This window comes from Manihot esculenta, chromosome 3 (assembly GCF_001659605.2).
Source record: "Manihot esculenta cultivar AM560-2 chromosome 3, M.esculenta_v8, whole genome shotgun sequence".
NCBI classification, from domain to species: domain Eukaryota; kingdom Viridiplantae; phylum Streptophyta; class Magnoliopsida; order Malpighiales; family Euphorbiaceae; genus Manihot; species Manihot esculenta.
Genome location: NC_035163.2, coordinates 31,602,519 through 31,622,522, shown reverse-complemented (window position 1 = coordinate 31,622,522; position 20,004 = coordinate 31,602,519). Strand labels below are relative to the sequence as shown.

Sequence of the window (20,004 nt, the reverse complement as noted above, 5' to 3'; positions counted from 1 at the left end):
AGCAATTACGCTTGTGAAGCCATTATTATTGAAGAAGGTAGATCTTGAATTTGGTACAACAGTGTTCTTTTTCATATTACATTTCTCTAAGAGGTCATCATAAATAGAACCCCACTCTTCTTTTCCATTTCCTTTTCCTCTCTAAATATATTTGCAACTTCGTTAAAGTCCTATTGCTCACCACCAGATGGCAGTAGACTGACTTTCTTAACAACAGCATTTACGGAATGATGAAAAATACTTGGGCTGTTGCTCCATAATTGAGAAGACCTTCAACTGCTATAAGACTAATAAAACACCTGAGAAGCATAGTATTCGCTCTCATTAAATACAGGTCTTAGATCTTCTTTGCACATGAAAGACAAAGGCAGAGAAACGAGATGTCCATGGATTGCCTGCAATCTCTCCATAGGATCTGTTTTTTTTATGTCTTCAAGCTTTTGTGGGGCTATTCCTAAATCAATGGTAGTGTGACCAACTTTTTCCTTCCAAAGGGCCATGCTTTGTCTGAGTGCAGCTCTGTATATGTGTGATTAGTTATAGCACGCCAAGTAGAGTGAAAGACATTAGGAGAAAAAAAATATTATTCATAGAAAGTATTCATACCTGGAATGTATAAGATCACTAGGAACGCAAGAAAAGACTTCCTGGTAGATGGCGGTATTTGCCTGCCAAATGAATCACCAGTACATGATTATTAATTTCAAGACCAAACACCAGGCAAGATGCAAATGCAATTCAAGCCTCCTCTTTGTGTGTACTTGATCTGGTTCACTAAATTAGAGAACAGCATGGCCAGGTCGATGGATGCACAGCATAACTGTCAAGCTACTGTGACTAGGTTGTCCATAGTGATTCAGCCAGATTGGGCCAAGTTCTAGGACACTCAAGGCCAGAAAGATCATCTGGATTGTTTTTCAGAATTTTGAAGTTTCAAAACATTTTTTTTTTCTGTTAGACTGTCCTGCCATTTCACCCCTTTCCCTAGCCTAGTAGAAAAGCCATATAAATACCCTACAACAAATTCTGCCGCTAAGTTCATTGTTGAACCAAAGTTTTGTTTAGAAAAATGTAGACTTCAAATAGATTACCATCAATTCTGCTTCTCACCTTTGCAGTCGCGACCCACATGTCTTTGTAAGTCGAATCAATTACTGGGTCTATTATTTGTTTGATCTGAGATGATAAGAAAAAGGAAAAAGGAAAAAGAAAACAGAAAGAGAGAGAATACATTATCAGCAGAATCACATAAGTCACTGTGGTACTACTAATATATCCATATTAAATTGCCTAAATTGTCTAGCTGATTATATTTCTATTGTTAGGCATACTGACCTCTTTGGCTTGAAGACCGAGGTGTTCAGACCACAATGAAAGGCGAAGACTCAAAGAAAATTTCCCAGCTTTCCAAGGCTTCCCTCCCATTAATGAGTCAACCAACTCTTTGTCTTCAATAAGCACACCAATCTAAAACAACAGATTCTCCTCAGGGATAAAGTTTCTTCACAAAGGATAGAAGTGAATATTATAAATGCCTATATTTTACAAGGATCACAGAAAAGTAGGTGGCATATAAAATTGAAAGGACCATAAATTTGCACACAGCTCGTTATTGCACATGTAATTTCCAGTGGAAAAAGAATAGAGTCTGGCAAAAACATTAGACTGCTATAGAGAAATTTTGAATTGGGAAGGAAACAGATACAGTAAAACTTCCTCCGTGGCTGCATAATAGTTAGCGAATGTGTAACCAAAATGATAACAACTGACAATAACCAAGACTCCGGCAAAGATGTTTTGGAATCACGGAATCCTTGAAATTATTCTTGATGGCGAGAATGCTAAATGGTTTAAGACTGTTGAAATGATTAAATCATTTTATGTATATTGTACCAACGTCCTTAAATTCTAGGCAAAACTTGTGAAACATATGCTCTGAGATCGCCATATGTCATAAGCAACTCAGGCAGGGAGAACACCATTTAAATTTTGAATACAATCATAATTTCTTGACCAGAAGAAAACACAAATGTCGCCAGAGGAACATAAAATAAGTGATACCTCTGAATCTCGTGAACCAAGCAAACTCCTATCATTGATATTGGCAGATCCAATCAAAGTTGTTGAGTCATCAATCATCATGATTTTACTATGCACGTACACCTGCATATCCAATACAAGAACAATATGATTTGTCAGATACTAGGGGAATATTACTGAACCTTAGTACAGGACATCACTAAGATGTTAAATATTGTGGCACGGTGCACAACAACTGCAATTGCCAATGAAAATAATAATAATACAATAATAATAATGATAATAATAAATACAATTATTATTATTATAAAAGGGCACATAAACAGTCAGATGAATGCATACAAGTCAATACCTGACTGGTGGCTACTGGACCACCATCAAAAAGTCGACCATAAGCTCTAAGACCATAAAAAGAAATGTAATCATGGGTTTTTGCACCAAGAACCTCATAAAGATTATGCAATATTGAATGATGTCCTCTGCAAATGGTTCGATATTGCCAATGCATTATGGCTCTCAGAGATGCAGCACCACTATCATCCAGACCCCCCTGTAAAACTAAAAGTTCAGTGAACAAAAAACAATAAATATCCAAATTTAAATTTCAAAAAATTAATCAGGAATTGAACCTGGAAACCAGGAATCAGAGGTATGACAACAATAACCCTGAAACACTTCTTCTCATTGTATGCTCGCAAGATACGACGATATAATGATTCTAATACACGATTCCGTATAGTTTCATCTCCAGAAAGACCTGATATAAAAAATTGATTCTGGGAACAGGTTCCCAAAAATTAAGCATAAATCAGAAAAATGCAACAATAATTAGAGGATTAGCAAGCTTCTGTAACCTCAAAGCTCTAGACAATCTAATGAAGAAAATTTAAAAGCCAAAGGAAATGCTTGAGAGTGTGTATGTTTGTGTGTGTGCGCATTGAGTAAGCACACTTGAATTCTAGCTACCACTCTTTATGGTTCCAAACATATTTCCTCCAAGCGTCAGCCTAATTTCTACAGGATATGATAGTTCGTAAGTTACTCATGTGATGAACAATAAGTGCAATTCACTGAAGTTTCAATCACATCAACAAAAAATTATACCTCAATATATATGAAGTGCTCTGCTTTCTCAATGAGAGAACAATAAGCACAGTGAATACTCTCCTCAACTTGGCTTGTTCCAGCAGACCACTGGCTCACACTCCTTACAACCTGAAAACGAGAGGTCATCATTGAAACCAGAGCATATAATGCTTGTGGGAATACCTCCAGTAAATAATGAAGAGAAAAAAAAAATAATTGTACCGTGATCCAACATGATAAGAGACCTTCTATCATCTACAAACAATAAATCATAAACTTCCTGTATGAGCTACAAAAGCATGATAAATGCATATAAATCCTTCATTTTGACTTTCCCAAGGTATCAAACTAGCACTCCAGGGCTAGTACAATCTTATATTTCAGAACTTGTTTCTTCCAAAGAACAACAATTTACTACAATATTGCTAAGCAGCTGATTAATTTAACCAAATAAAATATAAGATACTCTAGCCGACTTTAACAGAACTAATATGAAGCTCAATAACCATAAAATGATTAGCAAAAACTAAGTTCCATAATATAGGAGTTGAAGAATAAACTATTGGCATGTTTTGAAATAGCGCGGTTGTTACATTACATAACGGCCATTATGTAATGGGAGATGAGGGACCGTTATCCATTACCTTGTAATTTAAAAGCCCCCAAAATTTGCATGTGTAACAGCTGTTAAGGCAGTTACATAAGGGTAATGGCCGTTGCTAAACGTACCAGTAACGACCACTACTAATAATTTAATCCTTTTATTTACATGTCAAACAAAATATATTCTAAGATTCCAACAGTTCCAGAGCTATTTTCTTTGAAAATCTCCTTTTTTTTTTAATCAAATAATTCAATTTTTTCCTACATTTTTCTCATATAAGTTTAAATCCAACATAAACTATTCCATTTCTTAGGATAAACTACTCCATTTCTTAGTATCCTTAATCTAAAAGATGAGTTTATTTTTTATTTGTGTTTTTATTTTTATAATTTGCTTCTTTGCATTTCTTTTATTTTTTTTTGATATTTTTGTTGATTGAAGATCATTTTGATGTTATTTTTTAATTAAAATAATATTTTGAGCTATTAGTTTTTCCAGATAGTCACAATGTGATTTTTTTTTATATATTTTAAACTACACTTGAAAAATCTATTTCCATTAAATTAATTATAAGATAACTTTACATAAAATTTTATACTTGATTTATTAGTTATTTGTTAATGCTAATTGTTGTTCAATATTTCGGATAAATTATAAATTTAATATCTATGTTAATTATTATAAATAAAAATTAAGATATAGGTTTAAAGTTTAAAAAAGTTGAAAAATAAATTTTTATTAATAAAAAACATATTTTTGTAATTGATTTGCAATGTATTACTTAATTTTATTTTATTAATTTGTTATAAAGATATTTAATTTAAATTATATAATTTATATTTAATATATTTATATCTATTATATAGTTGTGTATATTAATTTGATTTATATTTATCAATATTAATTCATTTTATGATCTGTACAAATTATTTTTAAAAAATTTATATAGCGCTAGACCACTAGACCGATACCATTGTGTTACGGCAGCTATAAGCTTGTTTCCATAACCTGCAACCGCAACCACAAATGTGGCTGTGACCATGATTTAAACCGCAACCACAAATGTGGTTGTGACCATAATTTAAAATTAGGAAAATTTACTTTTTAGTCCCTGAGGTTTAATGTAATTTACACTTCAGTCCCTCTATTTTGGCGACCCAACACTTAAGTCCCTCACTTTCTCTTCCGTCCAAATTCGTAGTCCTTCCGTCCATTTAAACCGTTTGGTCAAAGAGTCAAAGGTGAGATGTGATAATTTTTTCCAAAAATACCCTTCTTTTAATGTGAAATTCCAGAAGAAGAAGAAAGAAGAAGAAGAAGAAAGAAGAAGAAGAAGAAGAAGCTGCTGCACAAAGAGTAGGAAGAAGAAGAAGAAGAAGAAGAAGAAGAAGAAGAAGAAGAAGAAGAAGCTGCTGCAGAAAGAGTAGGAAGAAGAAGAAGAGAGGGTTAATTTTGTCAATTCACGTGTTCCAAACGGCTATTTTGGACGGAAGGACTACGAAGTTGGATAGAAAAGAAAGCGAGGGACTTAAGTGTTGGATCACCAAAATAGAGGGACAGAAATGTTAATTACGTTAAACCTCAGGGACTACAAAGTAATTTTCCCTTTAAAATTATGACTATTGGAACCCAGCCAGGGTGTTGAGACCATCATATATCTCCTTACCAGAAAATTCTTAATATTTTGGACACTAATATAGAATTGTATACTACAGCCCACCTGACAACGGCAAGAAGTACGCGGACCAACTTGCGCAGTTTCATCTCCAAAGCCAATCTGATATCCCCGCTCTTGTGTTTCCCACCACTCTAAATCTGAAGTTTTGCTGCCCAGATGCGGAAATATATCTGAAGACATTTTAACATGAAGATCCGCAAGATCATGGTCATCCACAAATCCTTTCATTGGCATATCCGGACCAATAGGTGCAACTTTGGATTTCCGAAAAGCAAGAGAGAGACTTCTTCCAGGAATGGAGTCCAACCCATTTAATTTTGGACCTCCAACAGAAACATCTGGTCCTTCAGCTTCTTGAGGTAAAAGTAGAGGGATATCTTGTAAAGATGATCTAGTGGAAAAACAATCCTGCCTTTTCATTCCATTTGAATTATCTTCGATGTTCTTCTTTTCAACCTCCAACTCTTTGCTATTTCCCCTGTAGTGTGGAATAACCATGTGCTGCTGAGGCATAAGTAATGGAATTGATTCTTCATAAAGAGCTTTATTCCTCTGGAGAAATCCAAATTTATATAAATATTAGAAGGTTTCCAGAAAATTTACTAGAATAGTCATACTGATTTGCAGTGCTGAGTAACCTTTGCATAGTTCCAGCGCTGCACAAAATGCCTAGCTATATCACGACATGGTGGTCCCCATAGGGCACAGTGGACATCATGCCAAGGCATTCGAGGATATTTTCCACGATCCAGTTCATCTTTCATTGTATCTTCCCAAGAATTAGGTTCAGATTCCCTGCCATGTAAAATTGAAAGTTCATCATATTTATTTATAAAATGCACACCTAAAGCGACTTAAGTTATGTTGCAGCATGCTAATTAGTGTCATCGACACCTTGGAGATTTTTCAGACTCCAAACCTCTTTGCATTTCAGTTTTTTTCTTGTGACTGGCAATAACTCTAGGCTGATTGTATGCTTTATACTGCCAAGACATAAAATAAAATATACTAAAAGCTTACTGTAAGAATTTGAATCTCTTTAATTGATTGTGCTCCTTCAAATGCTAATTTCCATAATTTTCAATATATAATCTTGAAAATATTGTTAGCACGACTAAAAGGATGGTGTGTTTTGAAGCCCAGGATCAACGGCAACAGACATGGGATAAATTAACCAATAGGCAATCAATTGTATTTCATTATCTAAACCTAGATAAATGTCCATTCAACATTCTTTCAAATAATAATAATAATAATAATCATCCTTACCTTGGATTATAATAATCCTTTCCAGGCCAAACAAAAGGAGGGCAGTCACCCACTTTGTGTTCACCTGAGTCATAACGGCCAAAGCACAAATCCAGTCCTCCGACATAGCAAATCTGATAATCAACAATGACAAGTTTTTCATGGTGGGACCTAGAAGTAACCAAACTCTATCAGAAACAGAATAATTCCAGTCTCATACAGAAAATAGCTAATACCAAGAACCCTTAAAATTTCCAACAATGCATACCAAAGGTAAACACCAGTAGAAAAGTGGTCAGGATAACGTAAAACCCTCACATTCTCATGAATGCTAAGCAGCTTCCTCTTGCTATACACACTGTTGATTTTCAGAGCAAGAGCCACCTCTTTATATAGAAGAATGTAAATCTGCAGTCAAGAGATTTACATTATAACAAATCATCCAAATCCAACAGAATCAGAAACAGGTCTCGAAATTATTAGTATGAAGGAGTCAACAAAGTTCCATTGTTCCAAGCAGCATAAATTGCTGACAAAGCTTTTTCTACTATTCCTCCCAAAGTTTAATTCCGTTTTTCCAAAAAGAGATTATTTGACAGAAGAAGCAAAGGATTCATGTCCATACAAATGATTCACAACCCGTTATCACCTTAGCTTCAAGAAAAATGCTTTATAAAATCAAAACAAATGAGATATTCTGATAAGCAACTGCAGAAGCAACCATGATGACAATATAAAGAAATTCTAAGTACCTGAACTCCTTGCTTAGCCTTGGCTTCCAGCAAAGAATCAAGCCTTGAGGATGCATGGGCTTGAAAGGGACGTTGTAGATAAAGTTCAGGGCACAACCACCATCCACAAATAAATATCTGCAAAATTTTTAATCATCCAATATATGTTTCAAATTAGACATCAAAAGAACTACTGCTTAGCACAGCTAAATTTATGTGCTAGAGGTGGAACAGACCTCTGACTTAGCATCCTCGATTGATGAAGCAATAGCACTAAAAGCTGCCCTACCATCTACAAACCATTGAGCCTGACTACCATCTTCAGTCAAACCTCTGGGAGGAGCGAAGGAACCAAAGCGATGAGGATGACACCAACCTTCAGGAGGCCTAAGTCCAGCATCATTAATTGCGGCAACCCAATCTTTAACTCTAGCACCAGTCTTGGTTCGTAACCTTATGCTCCGATTACCACACATGACCTTTGAAGTTTCAAATCATCTGTTAGTGAGTGCAAAATCTATATTCCATCATTATATATAAAAAGAATTACCCAAAAATTAATTACCAGAGAAGGTAAAATCCAAGAACAATTTACACAACCATTGGTACTCTGAATCTTATTTTCTCTATTGGCGAAAAGATCCTATAAGCCTCCAGGCCTAAACCAGCTTGTTCAGGTAAATATGCAAAATTTACAGAGTTTGAACAGAATTTGATATATTGTTTTGATGCCAATATTTTAAATTATATAATTTGTATTATGAATTTATATTGATCAAAACTATAATCTAATTTTATAATACTTCAGTATATCATAGATAGTGTCATAAATTAGTTTCATGCTTTGTATAATTTTTATTTATTACATATTTTGTTCTCTATTATATGTACACATCTCTCGTCGTGTGCTCACATAAGCAGGCCCTAAAGAGAATTTTTTGGCACCATCCTTGGACTCCCCTCCTATTGGAGCCAACTATATTGTTAGCAAAAGCCCATTATATCCTTCCAGAATTAGACATTCATGTCTTGAGGAAACATGAAGAATTCCAAAATTTCTTCTCAACTCTTTTAATCTGTTGTCTCTCCCACATCTTTTCCTCAAAAACATGCCACATAAACAATTAGTCAAAAACTAATACATGGCAAGAATGCATATCATCAGCAACATATTGGTAACTCTCCAGATCCTTTCCGTACATAAAAAATCTCCTTAGTTTAATAAACTCAGCAGACGCGTAAACTATGATATACAATTATTAGTAGAGAACTAGAATAGACCATGTAGAAAACGTTAACATTAACAAAGTAAGATGAATGCTGAGAAGAGACGTTTAATGAATCCTTGAAGGATAATGTGGAGAAATCCCCTACAAGAGAAAATGATGCATATGCTGCTTATTCTACCAGGAGAAAAAAAAAATGATGCATATTCTGCTTACCTTAAATGCATGACGTAAAGGATTGCGTTCCTTTGTTTCTACAGCTAATGATATTCGGCCCTCACCACTACCATCTGAAGCTGGGAGTACATCAAAAACAATTATATCCAAAGGTTTGTTATCAAAAGGATCAGCCAGCAGGGCCAGGAAACCAGGTTTCAATACAGCCCACACCTGCACAAAATCATAAAAACCATGAAATTAGCATGATTGCTCTTATTAGAGAATCACTAGAAAACAAAGCAGTCTAATTCTTTGAATCATAAGTGAGTCACCAAGGCCAAATCAAACCATTGTCTTCTGGTTCTACTATTGTGATTCCCTCTTCAACTACAAAGGTCTTACTTTCCCAGCATGATCCAAATTTTTCGTGCTTAAATTTCAACTACAAATGAACCCAAATTTCAAGTCCAGTAGGGCTAAACTATAGAGGTATGATTTCAAAAGGGCATTTTAGATTGTTGGTTCTAGTTGCAAGAGATTTCTAAAGGTTATCATCGATTCTCTGTTCCACATTTTGACTTTTCTTCTTGTGTGATAAATTAATTTTATGTATTAGTGATTCTAAAGAGAACCCCAAGAATATTATGGAGAGTCTCATTATGTTTTGTCTAACAGAATATGCAGTTGATCCAGTTGGTTTTCAGAAAAATTCCTAAGTTGCGCCTACAAAAATTGCATTTCAAAAATGATGCTGAAGAAAGAAATGCTTTTGAAATGGTATTCGTTATATTTTAACAGACAATTTATATTAAGTATAACAAGATCTAAGCCATTAACCACCTAAATGATGAAAGGAGAATATATGAAAGGAACCTTTAAGTAAACGTGTGTACCTACGAGTGCAATTCAAGAGGCTTCGTATACATACATATCCTAAAAGAATATTCCACTTTAATTGTTCAGAATTTTTTTGGAAGATGAAAAGAAATGATTTCGCACCATACATCAGAAATACAAGGTTGCATTACCGTCTGCCAGTTGTCATTACAGCAATTAAACCATTGACAAGCACAACATTTCCCAGAATCATCAGTCCTTGGAATTTTTGGCAAGTGTCTTGCCATAACATAATCTTCTTTCAGCTTAGGGCCATACTCTGGAGAAAAGGACAACTTAGAGACCTCCAAGAATTTGCAAACCTATTGCGAGGATCACATATCAATAATGTGATAGGGGAGAAAAATGGGAAAAAAACAGTTCAAATTACTAGCAATCGGAAATCAAAAGAATTGAAAATCAATGTGAAATTACTCAAACTACTACGATCTAACAACCAAAGCTTTGCAATTATATAGTCACATGCAGTCCAAAACCACCTTCAAAATTTCAAATGATTTATCATCACATGGCACAGTTGATAAATATGCCTACCCAAACACAACTAGCAATTAACATTTGCTTTCAGATATTAATGTCTATAGCTGTACCTGATTAACTGAGCAGCAGCTCACAAGTTAAATGATGCAACGGTGAGAAAACTTAAGCTAAAACGAATGCTTATGACAAGCAAGCACACAGACTTGTAAGGTATTCAAAAACTTGCTCAATGCAGCATAACAGAAGAAGACAGAAATGTCGCCATTTGTCAATTACAGTACAAATTCCACGGATGAAAAGTATTTGGTCAGAAGACTTGGAACAAATAACAGCACTGATGCCTCAATGAGATGCCAAGTGCAGGCTTTCTGCCTGAAATTTCAACTGATTCACAAGAGAAGCCATGAAATTTGCATTGCGACAATTTTTAGATGGTTGAACTTCACAGGATCATCAAGTAACACGGAATTATGAAAGCTGACATCAAATTTTTGTTGCATATTACCAGGTATCAAAATATAAATGAATCATACTGAGTAAATAAATAACTACAAAGGGCAACATAATGAGGACATCTAGTTGCAGAAGCAAATTTGAGCGACATGGCAGTGAGGTCACAGTAGCAAACTAGCCTCTAGTAACATCTACTAAAACGTTTGTTTGGCTAAATTGGTTGCTAAAACTGCAATCAATCTATGTCACAATCCAATTGCACTATAAAGACTTAGTAGGGCCCAGCAGATGATGAAAGATTCTGCCACACCAGCTGTTTGATTGTTTAAGTAGGAAAAGGATATTATTTGACATTTTATGTTACCTGAAGTTATTTCCCCTACTGGAATCATTTTTATGATGAATTTGAAAAGAACAAAGATGAGAGTTGCAAACTTGAAAAATGAAGCATCTATGCCTTAAGCATACCTCTCTGGAATTGACAATATCTAAGTTGCCTAAAAAGTGATTTAAATATTCCTGCATTGCAACCTTTGCTCTGGCTGACATGGAATGCTGCCTCCCCAAGGCTGGACGTATAACTGGCAAGGCAGCACTTGATGGAACGTCTCTGAGCCAAGAAAAAAAAAACCTGTAAGAACTATAAAAAGTACAAGTTTATGACAGAGGGCATGTTGATGTTTGTGTCATCTTAACATGTGGAATTATTACCTGTTTTTAGCACTTTCATCGTTATGCAATGGAGTAGTCTCATCGTCAGGATCATCATCATCTGGCATCACTGGTGCATGATCACCTATTCCTAGATTTTGCAGCCATTCTTTAACCTTTAATATAATGTGCCAATGAAAAGTATATCAGAACCACACATCTTTTCAAAAAAAAATGTAATTGACAATACAAATGAAAGGTAAAACGACAATGTGAAACCAAAGATAAAAGGCAGAGCGATGTCTTTTTATACCCACATGCTCCTGCTTCTCATGAATTTCTTCAACAAAAGCTCGTCTCTTCAGTGCAAAGTGCAAATAGAATACTTGCGCTGCTTTCCTCAATAACTGCCACTTGAACTGATGGGAAAAAAATGCAAAACATTAAATAAAAATATTTAACGAATTCAAAAACTGATCACCGTTATAAAATTTCCACATTAAATAAAAATATTTAACGAATTCAAAAACTGATAACCGTTATAAAAATTTCCACACGTGATAAATTTCATACAATAAAGCAGCTATTGACCACATGGATGAATGGATATAGCAAACAGAGTTTATTGGAAATAACCACCAAAAGAAAACAGAGTAAGGAAGAGAGCAAAATGACGCCTTACAGAGAAAGCACTGAAGACGTAATTATGGATGCAGCTTAAACAAGGAACTCAATTATTTGCCTTTTTTTCAAAAAAAAAAAAAAAGAAGGAAAATCGTATTGAATAAGATAAAACTTTCTTCATTTATCCATTATATGTCAAATGAAGCAAATAACAATAAAATGAAACTATATTTAAAAAAAAAATACCATTACACTTCCCCTATAAAACAAGTGGTTCATTGTGAAGAATTCAACTGAATTCTTAAAAATCCATTCATTTTAAGTTAAAGAAAATTGAATTCCAATATTACAAACAAGAGAATTATTAGGAAAAAAAAAAATCAAAAGACAATAAGCTTATACTTGTTCACAAAAAAATATCATAATCAGGTAACCACTTTTTTTTTAATATGCTTTTCGCATATTCTCATCATTTAAAAGGAGCATAAAAGCTAAAAGACATTCCAAATTGAATCGTTGAAACCTCAATTTTCAATTCACTTCCAAAAAAAAATCAACGATACATATATTAAGATAAACGATACACTTGATTCATAAGCCAGATTAAGAGATCATAGAGATGAATTCGTGCCTGCTTGTATTGAAAATCTATTGTGTAAGACAAAAGCACGGGACTAATATCGCCTGCATCGGGTCTAGACACAGAGATGATGGTAGCCGTGGGCAGCTCTTCGAAAATTCGAGTTCCCTCCGGCGTGACGCCCTGAGTGAAAGAGAAGAAGGACGACAACATCGACTGATGATGCTGTTGATAGTGGTGATTACGCGGCGTCGCTGGCTCTGATTTCATTTGGACGTAGCGGGGACCATTAGTTCCGCTGCCGCTCCCGCCCATTAACTGCTCCGAGGAAGCCATTCGATACCGAAAATGTGATTGAATTCAGTAATAGGCGTCAAATCTTGGAACGTTTGAGAAAGCAACTCACACGAGAGAGAGAGAGAGAGAGAAAGAGAAAGAGAGAGAGAGCTATGTCATATCTGGTTGCTTTGCAATTGACGTTTTGTATGTGGATAGTGGATAGTCCGATTTTCCAGAAAACGGATCTGCTTTCTCCTTAAATCGGAGGGACATCATTGTGTGTCAATAAATGGTGGAACATTATACTGCTACCCGCCAATTTATTATTTAAAAAAGTTCTTTTTTTTTTTTTCTTTTTTTTCATTTTTTAACTTTTCTAGCGCTGGTTGGTTTATATAAACAGTCGACTCCGTTTGTTGGGATCCGTAAAATGGCTTATTGTACCACTGGAAAGTTTAAAAAAGGAAAAACAATATAATCCGCCTCGTCCCATAATTTTTTTTATTAATTTATTAATTTTTTTATTATTTTCATTTGAAAAATATTAAATTTTATTAAATAGTAAAAAATATTTTAAAAACTTTTTAAAAAATTAAATAAAATTATAATATATATTATTACAATAAACAATAATTTTGAAATAACAAAAAAAATATAATTAATTCTAGCATTATCAAACTAAAAAATAGTTTAAAACATATTTTTAAACTAAATAAATTTATGTTAAATGTAATATAACTTTTAAGAAAAAATATATTTAAATATGAACACATTTATTCAACTTATTTGCTTTTCAAGCACTCCAAGGCTTAGCCTGGTGGAAAGTGCATCCTATAGTCTTTAAAGGTCTAAGGTTCGACTTCCCCAACCCCTATTTAAAAAAAAAAAAAAAAAACTTATTTGCTTTTCAAAAAATTATTCTTGTTTAAAAAAAATTTATACACACTTTCTTATAAAATTATTTAAATTGGATTGTTTTAATATAATTAGAAGCATTAAATTCTTTTAGTAAAACTAACTGAATTCGCAATAACTTTTGAATTAACAATATTTATGGGCGAAGGAAATGGTAACCCAATTATTATTTAAATAATATCAAACACGTTTTAATTTTATATTTGTAATTAATGATTTATACATAACATATTCTTATAAATAATTTAAATTTTATTTACTCTAAATACAATTACATATAATAACTAAATTATTATTATAAAAATCAAGTTTAATGTTAAATTAACTACAAAATTCATACCCAAATTTCATTACATGTTTTATTTAACTCAATATATTTCAAATCCAATTATTACCCAAACTAGGTGATCAACTTACAAGAGAGATGACCTAAAGCACCGAACTAGTACATAAAGTGATGAAGAGAAATTGTCCCGTATTTTAGTTGTGTCCAGCTCCATCTCCCTCTAAAAATACTGGCGGCCATTTTGTGCTATGATGCCACTGGATTTTCTTAGAAATTTATGTTCTCAAAGAAAAATAAAATAAAATGAATATAATAAAATTTAAAAAAAAGTAATAAAAAAACTCTGTATCCCTCCACACGTCTTGCGAGTTGCTATAGCACCTCACTACATTTTTTGCAGTGCCTAGAATTTGCAAGAGCATAAAGATATCTTTATTTAATTTAATGCAAATCAGAGGGGAAATAGGCATGAATAAGAAGATATCTAAACTTAAAAAGTTCCTCATGTCCAATTGCAAGTTCCACCACGTTTGGTCAAGTAATTTATCAAGAAAAAAAAAAAAGATTCAACATACAAGCAAAAAAAGTACAGGTCACATAATTCTGTACTTGAAAGAAATAGAACATTCCCACAAAACAAAAACAATGCTTTTCAAAACAACTCCTAAACCAGATATCAGTATAATTTAGTCATCAATCGCCAGCATTCATCATAGTCTGCAATCACTTCTTGGATTTTTTTGCTCCCCTGCAAAACCACAAATATTAGTTTTGTGTATTACAAAATGGCAGATACCACGAGGTAATTTAGTGCCTTACTCAGTCTGTTGAGGGGCAGGTGCTTGTGGTGCCTTCTCTCCAGGTCCCTATGATACAAGACAATGAAATTACTACATGCAACGGATGCCATAAAAGAATATCTGGTTCTCAATGATTAAACACCACAGTTAAAGATAATCTGCAATAAAGTAATGCATTACAAATTATTTATTCTACCTGTGCCAAACGCTCCTCTCTTCTGGCAATCTTTCTCTCCCTGCTTGCCTTATTCTTAGCACGCTTAGCCTCAAACTGGTCAGACAAAGTCTTCTCTCTTGCCTTCTCAGCCTTTGATTTATGGATACTTTCCATCAGTACACGTTTGTTCTTGAAAACATTACCTTTCACCTTCATGTACATGTCATGATACATGTGTTTGTCAATTTTCTTGGATTCCCGGTATTTGCGCAGCAGGCGTCTTAGGACACGCATTCTCCTCATCCAGAGGATCTTAGTTGGCAGCCTAGCCTCCCTGGTACCCTTGCGCTTACCTAAAAACATAAAAGAAGTAAAACATATTGTTAATCAGAACAATTAGAAAGTATTGAAACCCAAGACTTTTGTGAGATATATATTTCAACTTGAGTGTCAGTTTGCCATCATTTTGACACACAAGGCATGAAATTGCATCAATTTAAATGGAACCAGAAAATTCAGAATGAGAACGTACCATATCCAGAGTGGCGACCCTTTCTCTTGGCCTCCTTCATTCTGCGAGCACGAGAACGTGAGTGAATCTTTGTTGGTTTCCTGATGATGAAACCATCCTTCACTAGCTTTCTAATGTTCTGCCCTGCAATAAATAACCATGATAAACAATTATTCATGAATTGTAGGGAATATGTGTATATATATATATAAGATCAAATCAAAGTAGCTGGTAATATCTTAGCCTTCAAAATATTAACATTGACAGAAATGACCAGATGCTATAAAAGCAGTATTCTAAGGGATAAACATGTTAAGCATGTCAACCTAAAAAGTAAAAAGTTATTCTCTATCCATTTGACGTGAAGAACCATGCTAAATTCAAATTGCTTGACAAATGCATAAACTCTACTGAACAAATAAGGTAGCCTCATCCTACCTCAGAAAAATGCCCTCCTAAATTGCATGAGACTCTGATTAACAAAACATTTATATTAAGCTGATTTTCTTACAAAAATATTATTTACTAACAATCATAGCAGTCATCTAAATGCTGTATACGAGGTTTTAAAGGAAAACTATGGCTGTATCGGTTAATAAGAGGAGTAATGATGTGATATCAGGCCGTTCCTCTTTTTTTTTAAGCTTATGCAAATCCCTCTTAAATATCACGTCTCAGCAATGACTCACTACAAAACCCACTGTCACTGCGACCACTTTCAGATACTCCGCAAGAGCCACAGCCAATTTCCCTACTAAAAAGGAATAATGGAGCTTTTTCCACTATCGCCACTGTCACCTCAGACGATTATCTTCTAACAACCCCCAGCACTACATGACAATTCGACATTTTCTATCTTGGTTTTACGTTTTTCGTCTTAAACAACTATAGTTTGATTTGTTTCGATTGTAGATCAACTTTATGCGCACAACTGTGATTCTGAGTGAATGAATTAACCTGAATATTTTTTGGATTTTAGAATAGTGCGTAGGTTTTGCTTGTATTTTAGAATCAGCTACCATTTAAATTGGCAATCGAAAATATCTAAAGAGAATATTCACGAGTTCAAACCGGAGCATAATTTCCATTTAAAATCAAAAGCTCATACATCTGAGGTTCACTAATCCGGTCTGCTCTTTTAATCTGGAAATCAAATTATGTGAAGGTGGGTGAAAATGGGCACTTACTGGAGTTGGCCATGGAGATTTCATTGACTTCATTAGGATCAAGCCAGACCTTGCCTTTCCCGCACTTGAGCACGCTAGCGGCAAGCCGCTTCTGGAGCTTCAACGAAACCATCGTTTCTCCCCGTTATCACTCGGCGTGATGCAAATGGAGGGTTTTGCGATTGAATACAGATGCAGTCTTATACTATGGCATACAGGTTAGGGTTTTTCTTTTTGATATTTACATAAATTGTCCACGAAATATCTAGAATTTCACTTTTCTCCCCCTAGTTTTGAAATTGACAAATATCTCTAGATCTTTTAATTTAACAGCGTTTTAATCCTTTAAAGTTTAAAATTAGGATAATTACCCAAATACCCTAAATTTTACCACTTTTGCTAGTTTTATTCTAAACTTATTGTTTTCAACATATCTACCATCAATTATGCTGATTAAGTTAATTATACCTAATACTGTTAACAAATTTTATTAAACTTAATCATAATTAAGTACTAAGTAATTCTAATCAAAACTTGTAATAAAATATAAGTTATAGAGCTTTATAATTTAGAATATATGATAATTTTATTTAAAGTAATATTTTTCATATATTTAAAATAGAATAAAATTAATATTATAATCTTAAAATGATTTCAAACCCAGTCTTAAATCAATACCTTTTTTTTTCCTTTACCAATTTAAACCCGAACTTAAATCAAAACGAAATCTTTTCTTTTACCAAATAAAAAAAAAAATAAAGATACTAATAAAATTTGAAAGTGGCAGTTAATTGTGATTTAATTTACATGTTGATAGTGATTAAAGAGTTAATACGATAAAAAAGTTCAATTTAACAAGATGAGCTAATGATAGAGTAAAATTAATTCAATTGCATAACTTAAAATAGGTCAGTTTAAAAATGTGATAATATCATTGAAACTATTAAATTTTATGATCTTTTAAATTAATTTTCATAAATATAATTAGGTTTGCTAAACTAATCGCTATATACACCCGTAGTGGATATTAAATAATTATATTAACTGTATTAACATTCTCCATTCGACACATTAAAAAAAAAAAAAAAAGAAAAAAAAAGTGAAAGGAAATTTTGTTTAATCACTTTGATTGAGAAAAAGACAATTGTTTTCTATCATTATATTAAACCTAAAAGCTATTTTTAGATCTTAATGATTTTTTTTTCAGTTGGGACTGAGAAAATAGAAATTTAAATATGATTTTTATTAAATGAGTGATATTTTTTTAATTATCAGATTAAATTAAATTAAATTATTTATAACATTTATAGTAAAATATGGAACAGTTATCATAATTTATTTTAAATGACAGCAATAAAATTTAAAAATATTTATGATATTTATTTAATCTTAATATGGTTTGTCATTGAATACTAATTAAAAAGGAGGAGTTAATTATATGTATAAATAAGAAAAGACATTTTAATTAGGTTTGAGAAGTACAAAATAAATTAGGGAATTTTCGAAAATTTTAGGATATAAAAATATCTACAATTTTTAAGGATATCATCATTACTTTGGTGGGCCTAGAATATTTGAAGGCACAAAGCCCATTAATTTTGGGTCAGAAACAATCCATTCTTCAAGTATCCAAAATTAGCCACGTGTTAAAAAATGAAGCAAATTGCCGCTGAGACTCAACCCGCCAGCACACAACACGTTCCGTTTACCATTCGCATATCCTGGTACTTGTCAGCCACCGAATCCAATTCCCTTTCCAAATTGGTTTTCCCTGCCCTTTATTTTCCTGGACCTTCCTTTACCCGGGAAAATAAGTTCCCCAGCCCACATACCTTTCTTCTCAATCACTAATCCCTAATTCTCAAAATATCATTCTTATTTGTCGTTTCTGTACCTTGAATCGGCGATATCCATGGATGTTTCTCTCATCGCCGATGCGGTAACTGTAGCCTCGCAGCAAGGGTTAGGGTTTGCGAATTCGCCTCTTCACCGACAAAATTGCGTCTCCAATGGCAACTTTGCTCTCTCCGCCAGATTCCTCCAAATCTCCGCCGTTATTTTGGATGCACTAGCTCCTCCCCCTGTTAAATCCAACTCGTGTAAAACCACTCGCCGGACTCTTCTTCGCAAGAAGCGGCGGACGAGGCGGAGATCGTGCAGCGGCGGAGGATACGAGGAATTCGGTGAGGATATCGGGTTTTGGGGTGGTGACGGTGACGGTGATGGTCCTTTTGGTGGAGCTGGGGGAAGTTGGGGCGGTGGCAGAGGGTGGAATTTTGACAGATTTGGAGGGCAGAATTGGGACGAGTCATCGTGGTCGTCTTCTTCTGAGTTTGCTTATGGGTTTGTTTATGAGGTGATTTATTGGATTGCCTTATCGACTTGCATGCATTTTGCTTTCGAGAAGGTTGTGAGGATCATGGCCAATGGAATTGGTGATACTGAGAGGGAGAAGGTTTCTATGAGATTGACTTCCGTTTGCTAATTTGCTACATGATATGAATGGAAGGTAACGAATTGGGGATAATAGTTATTGTATTCAGTTGGGGTATCATATGCTAATCACTAGTTGCTCTATCTTACTTTTCACAGATAAATGTACATATTGTATATATTTATTTATCCACATTGTGTCTGTGAATTGATAATGTTCCACTTTGGTTTATAATTTTCCATTTTATTTCGGTCTGCAAATTTTTTTTTATTTTATACCTTGACTGAGTCAATGAAGTTGCTCTGGCCGAGTAGTTAGTTGGCAATGGTGCTGGTTTCACATTTTTAGTCTTTGACAGAATTGCAACTTTAGAAGCCGAGTTCCTTAAGAATGATACTAAATTAAGTAGTTATAATGTGGGACAACAATTACATTATGCTATCACTACGTTGAGGTTCTAGATTGAAAATGGCAGAGGATGCTCAAGTGTCATTGTCTCAGGACATATGCACAAGTGTCATTGCAGGATGTATCTTGATGGAGACACTAGTAGTTTTGCATTTTTTATAACCTAGATGGCATTCTTCTTATTTAAAAACTGCATCATCCTTGGTTCATGGTATCTTCATGTGTTACACTGTAAATATAGTTTACTCAAGTTTGAATATCAACGAAACTTTGATGAAATTCTAGGGTTTTGTTCTTTACCCTTTTTCTCATGACTAGCTGTTAAGGTGGGTAGATATTGAAACACATTTGTTGGGTAGAGATGGTGCCTTATTATGTATTTTCTATGGCGACACTCTATGACAAAATTTGTATGATGGAAACAGACATAGTTCCATGGACTTCCTTATGGAAGTGTTCCTAGTGTTGAGCTTTGGAATGTCCAGTGTTGCCATGATAATTACTCATGGCAGTTCCATTATTTCTTATACTACAAATCTTTATATTGTGGTTTCTCTCCATCCTTCCGTGGCTCTGTGTTGTAAATCGTTT

At 34.0% G+C, this 20,004-nt stretch overlaps 3 protein-coding genes across 6 annotated transcripts; 1 reads left to right on the top strand and 2 right to left on the bottom strand.

The window, feature by feature from the left end:
• On the bottom strand, window positions 1-13,030 carry LOC110610739 (phospholipase D zeta 1). Of its 4 annotated transcripts, none has more exons than XM_021750797.2 (20): window positions 12,509-13,028; window positions 11,571-11,672; window positions 11,314-11,429; window positions 11,071-11,212; window positions 9,801-9,971; window positions 8,830-9,003; window positions 7,624-7,866; window positions 7,409-7,525; window positions 6,925-7,064; window positions 6,678-6,827; window positions 6,047-6,203; window positions 5,451-5,960; window positions 3,145-3,255; window positions 2,670-2,816; window positions 2,393-2,590; window positions 2,062-2,163; window positions 1,336-1,467; window positions 1,111-1,176; window positions 607-668; window positions 1-519 (listed from the first exon to the last, which is right to left on the bottom strand). In XM_021750797.2, exons 1-20 carry the CDS (start codon window positions 12,791-12,793, stop codon window positions 288-290), a joined length of 3,357 nt encoding a protein of 1,118 aa, XP_021606489.1. In that variant the 5' UTR covers window positions 12,794-13,028; the 3' UTR covers window positions 1-287. The 4 variants fall into 4 exon arrangements, 3 of the variants coding, with proteins under 3 accessions (XP_021606489.1, XP_043811423.1, XP_043811424.1); XM_043955488.1 differs by having other exon boundaries at window positions 6,678-6,790; window positions 6,975-7,064; XM_043955489.1 differs by having other exon boundaries at window positions 11,567-11,672; window positions 12,509-12,525.
• Window positions 13,031-14,422: 1,392 nt separating this feature from the next.
• On the bottom strand, window positions 14,423-16,772 carry LOC110610436 (60S ribosomal protein L19-3). Its single transcript, XM_021750357.2, has 5 exons — window positions 16,593-16,772; window positions 15,427-15,549; window positions 14,934-15,247; window positions 14,757-14,803; window positions 14,423-14,685 (listed from the first exon to the last, which is right to left on the bottom strand). The coding sequence occupies exons 1-5, from the start codon at window positions 16,702-16,704 to the stop codon at window positions 14,661-14,663; spliced, it is 621 nt and encodes a 206-aa protein (XP_021606049.1). The 5' UTR covers window positions 16,705-16,772; the 3' UTR covers window positions 14,423-14,660.
• Window positions 16,773-18,260: 1,488 nt separating this feature from the next.
• On the top strand, window positions 18,261-19,265 carry LOC110610609. Its single transcript, XM_021750609.2, has one exon. It carries the CDS (start codon window positions 18,484-18,486, stop codon window positions 19,054-19,056), a length of 573 nt encoding a protein of 190 aa, XP_021606301.1. The 5' UTR covers window positions 18,261-18,483; the 3' UTR covers window positions 19,057-19,265.
• Window positions 19,266-20,004: the final 739 nt, after the last annotated feature.

Coding starts and splice junctions, on each gene's coding strand:
- LOC110610739 (XM_021750797.2), bottom strand. CDS start 12,793: ATGGCTTCCTCGGAGCAGTTAATGGGCGGGAGCGGCAGCGGAACTAAT. Junction 11,430..11,570: donor TTCATGAGAAGCAGGAGCAT/GTGGGTATAAAA, acceptor ATTATATTAAAG/GTTAAAGAATGGCTGCAAAA. Junction 7,065..7,408: donor AGGCTAAGCAAGGAGTTCAG/GTACTTAGAATT, acceptor TCTTGACTGCAG/ATTTACATTCTTCTATATAA.
- LOC110610436 (XM_021750357.2), bottom strand. CDS start 16,704: ATGGTTTCGTTGAAGCTCCAGAAGCGGCTTGCCGCTAGCGTGCTCAAG. Junction 15,550..16,592: donor AATCTCCATGGCCAACTCCA/GTAAGTGCCCAT, acceptor TATTTATTGCAG/GGCAGAACATTAGAAAGCTA. Junction 14,804..14,933: donor GAGAGGAGCGTTTGGCACAG/GTAGAATAAATA, acceptor CTTGTATCATAG/GGACCTGGAGAGAAGGCACC.
- LOC110610609 (XM_021750609.2), top strand. CDS start 18,484: ATGGATGTTTCTCTCATCGCCGATGCGGTAACTGTAGCCTCGCAGCAA.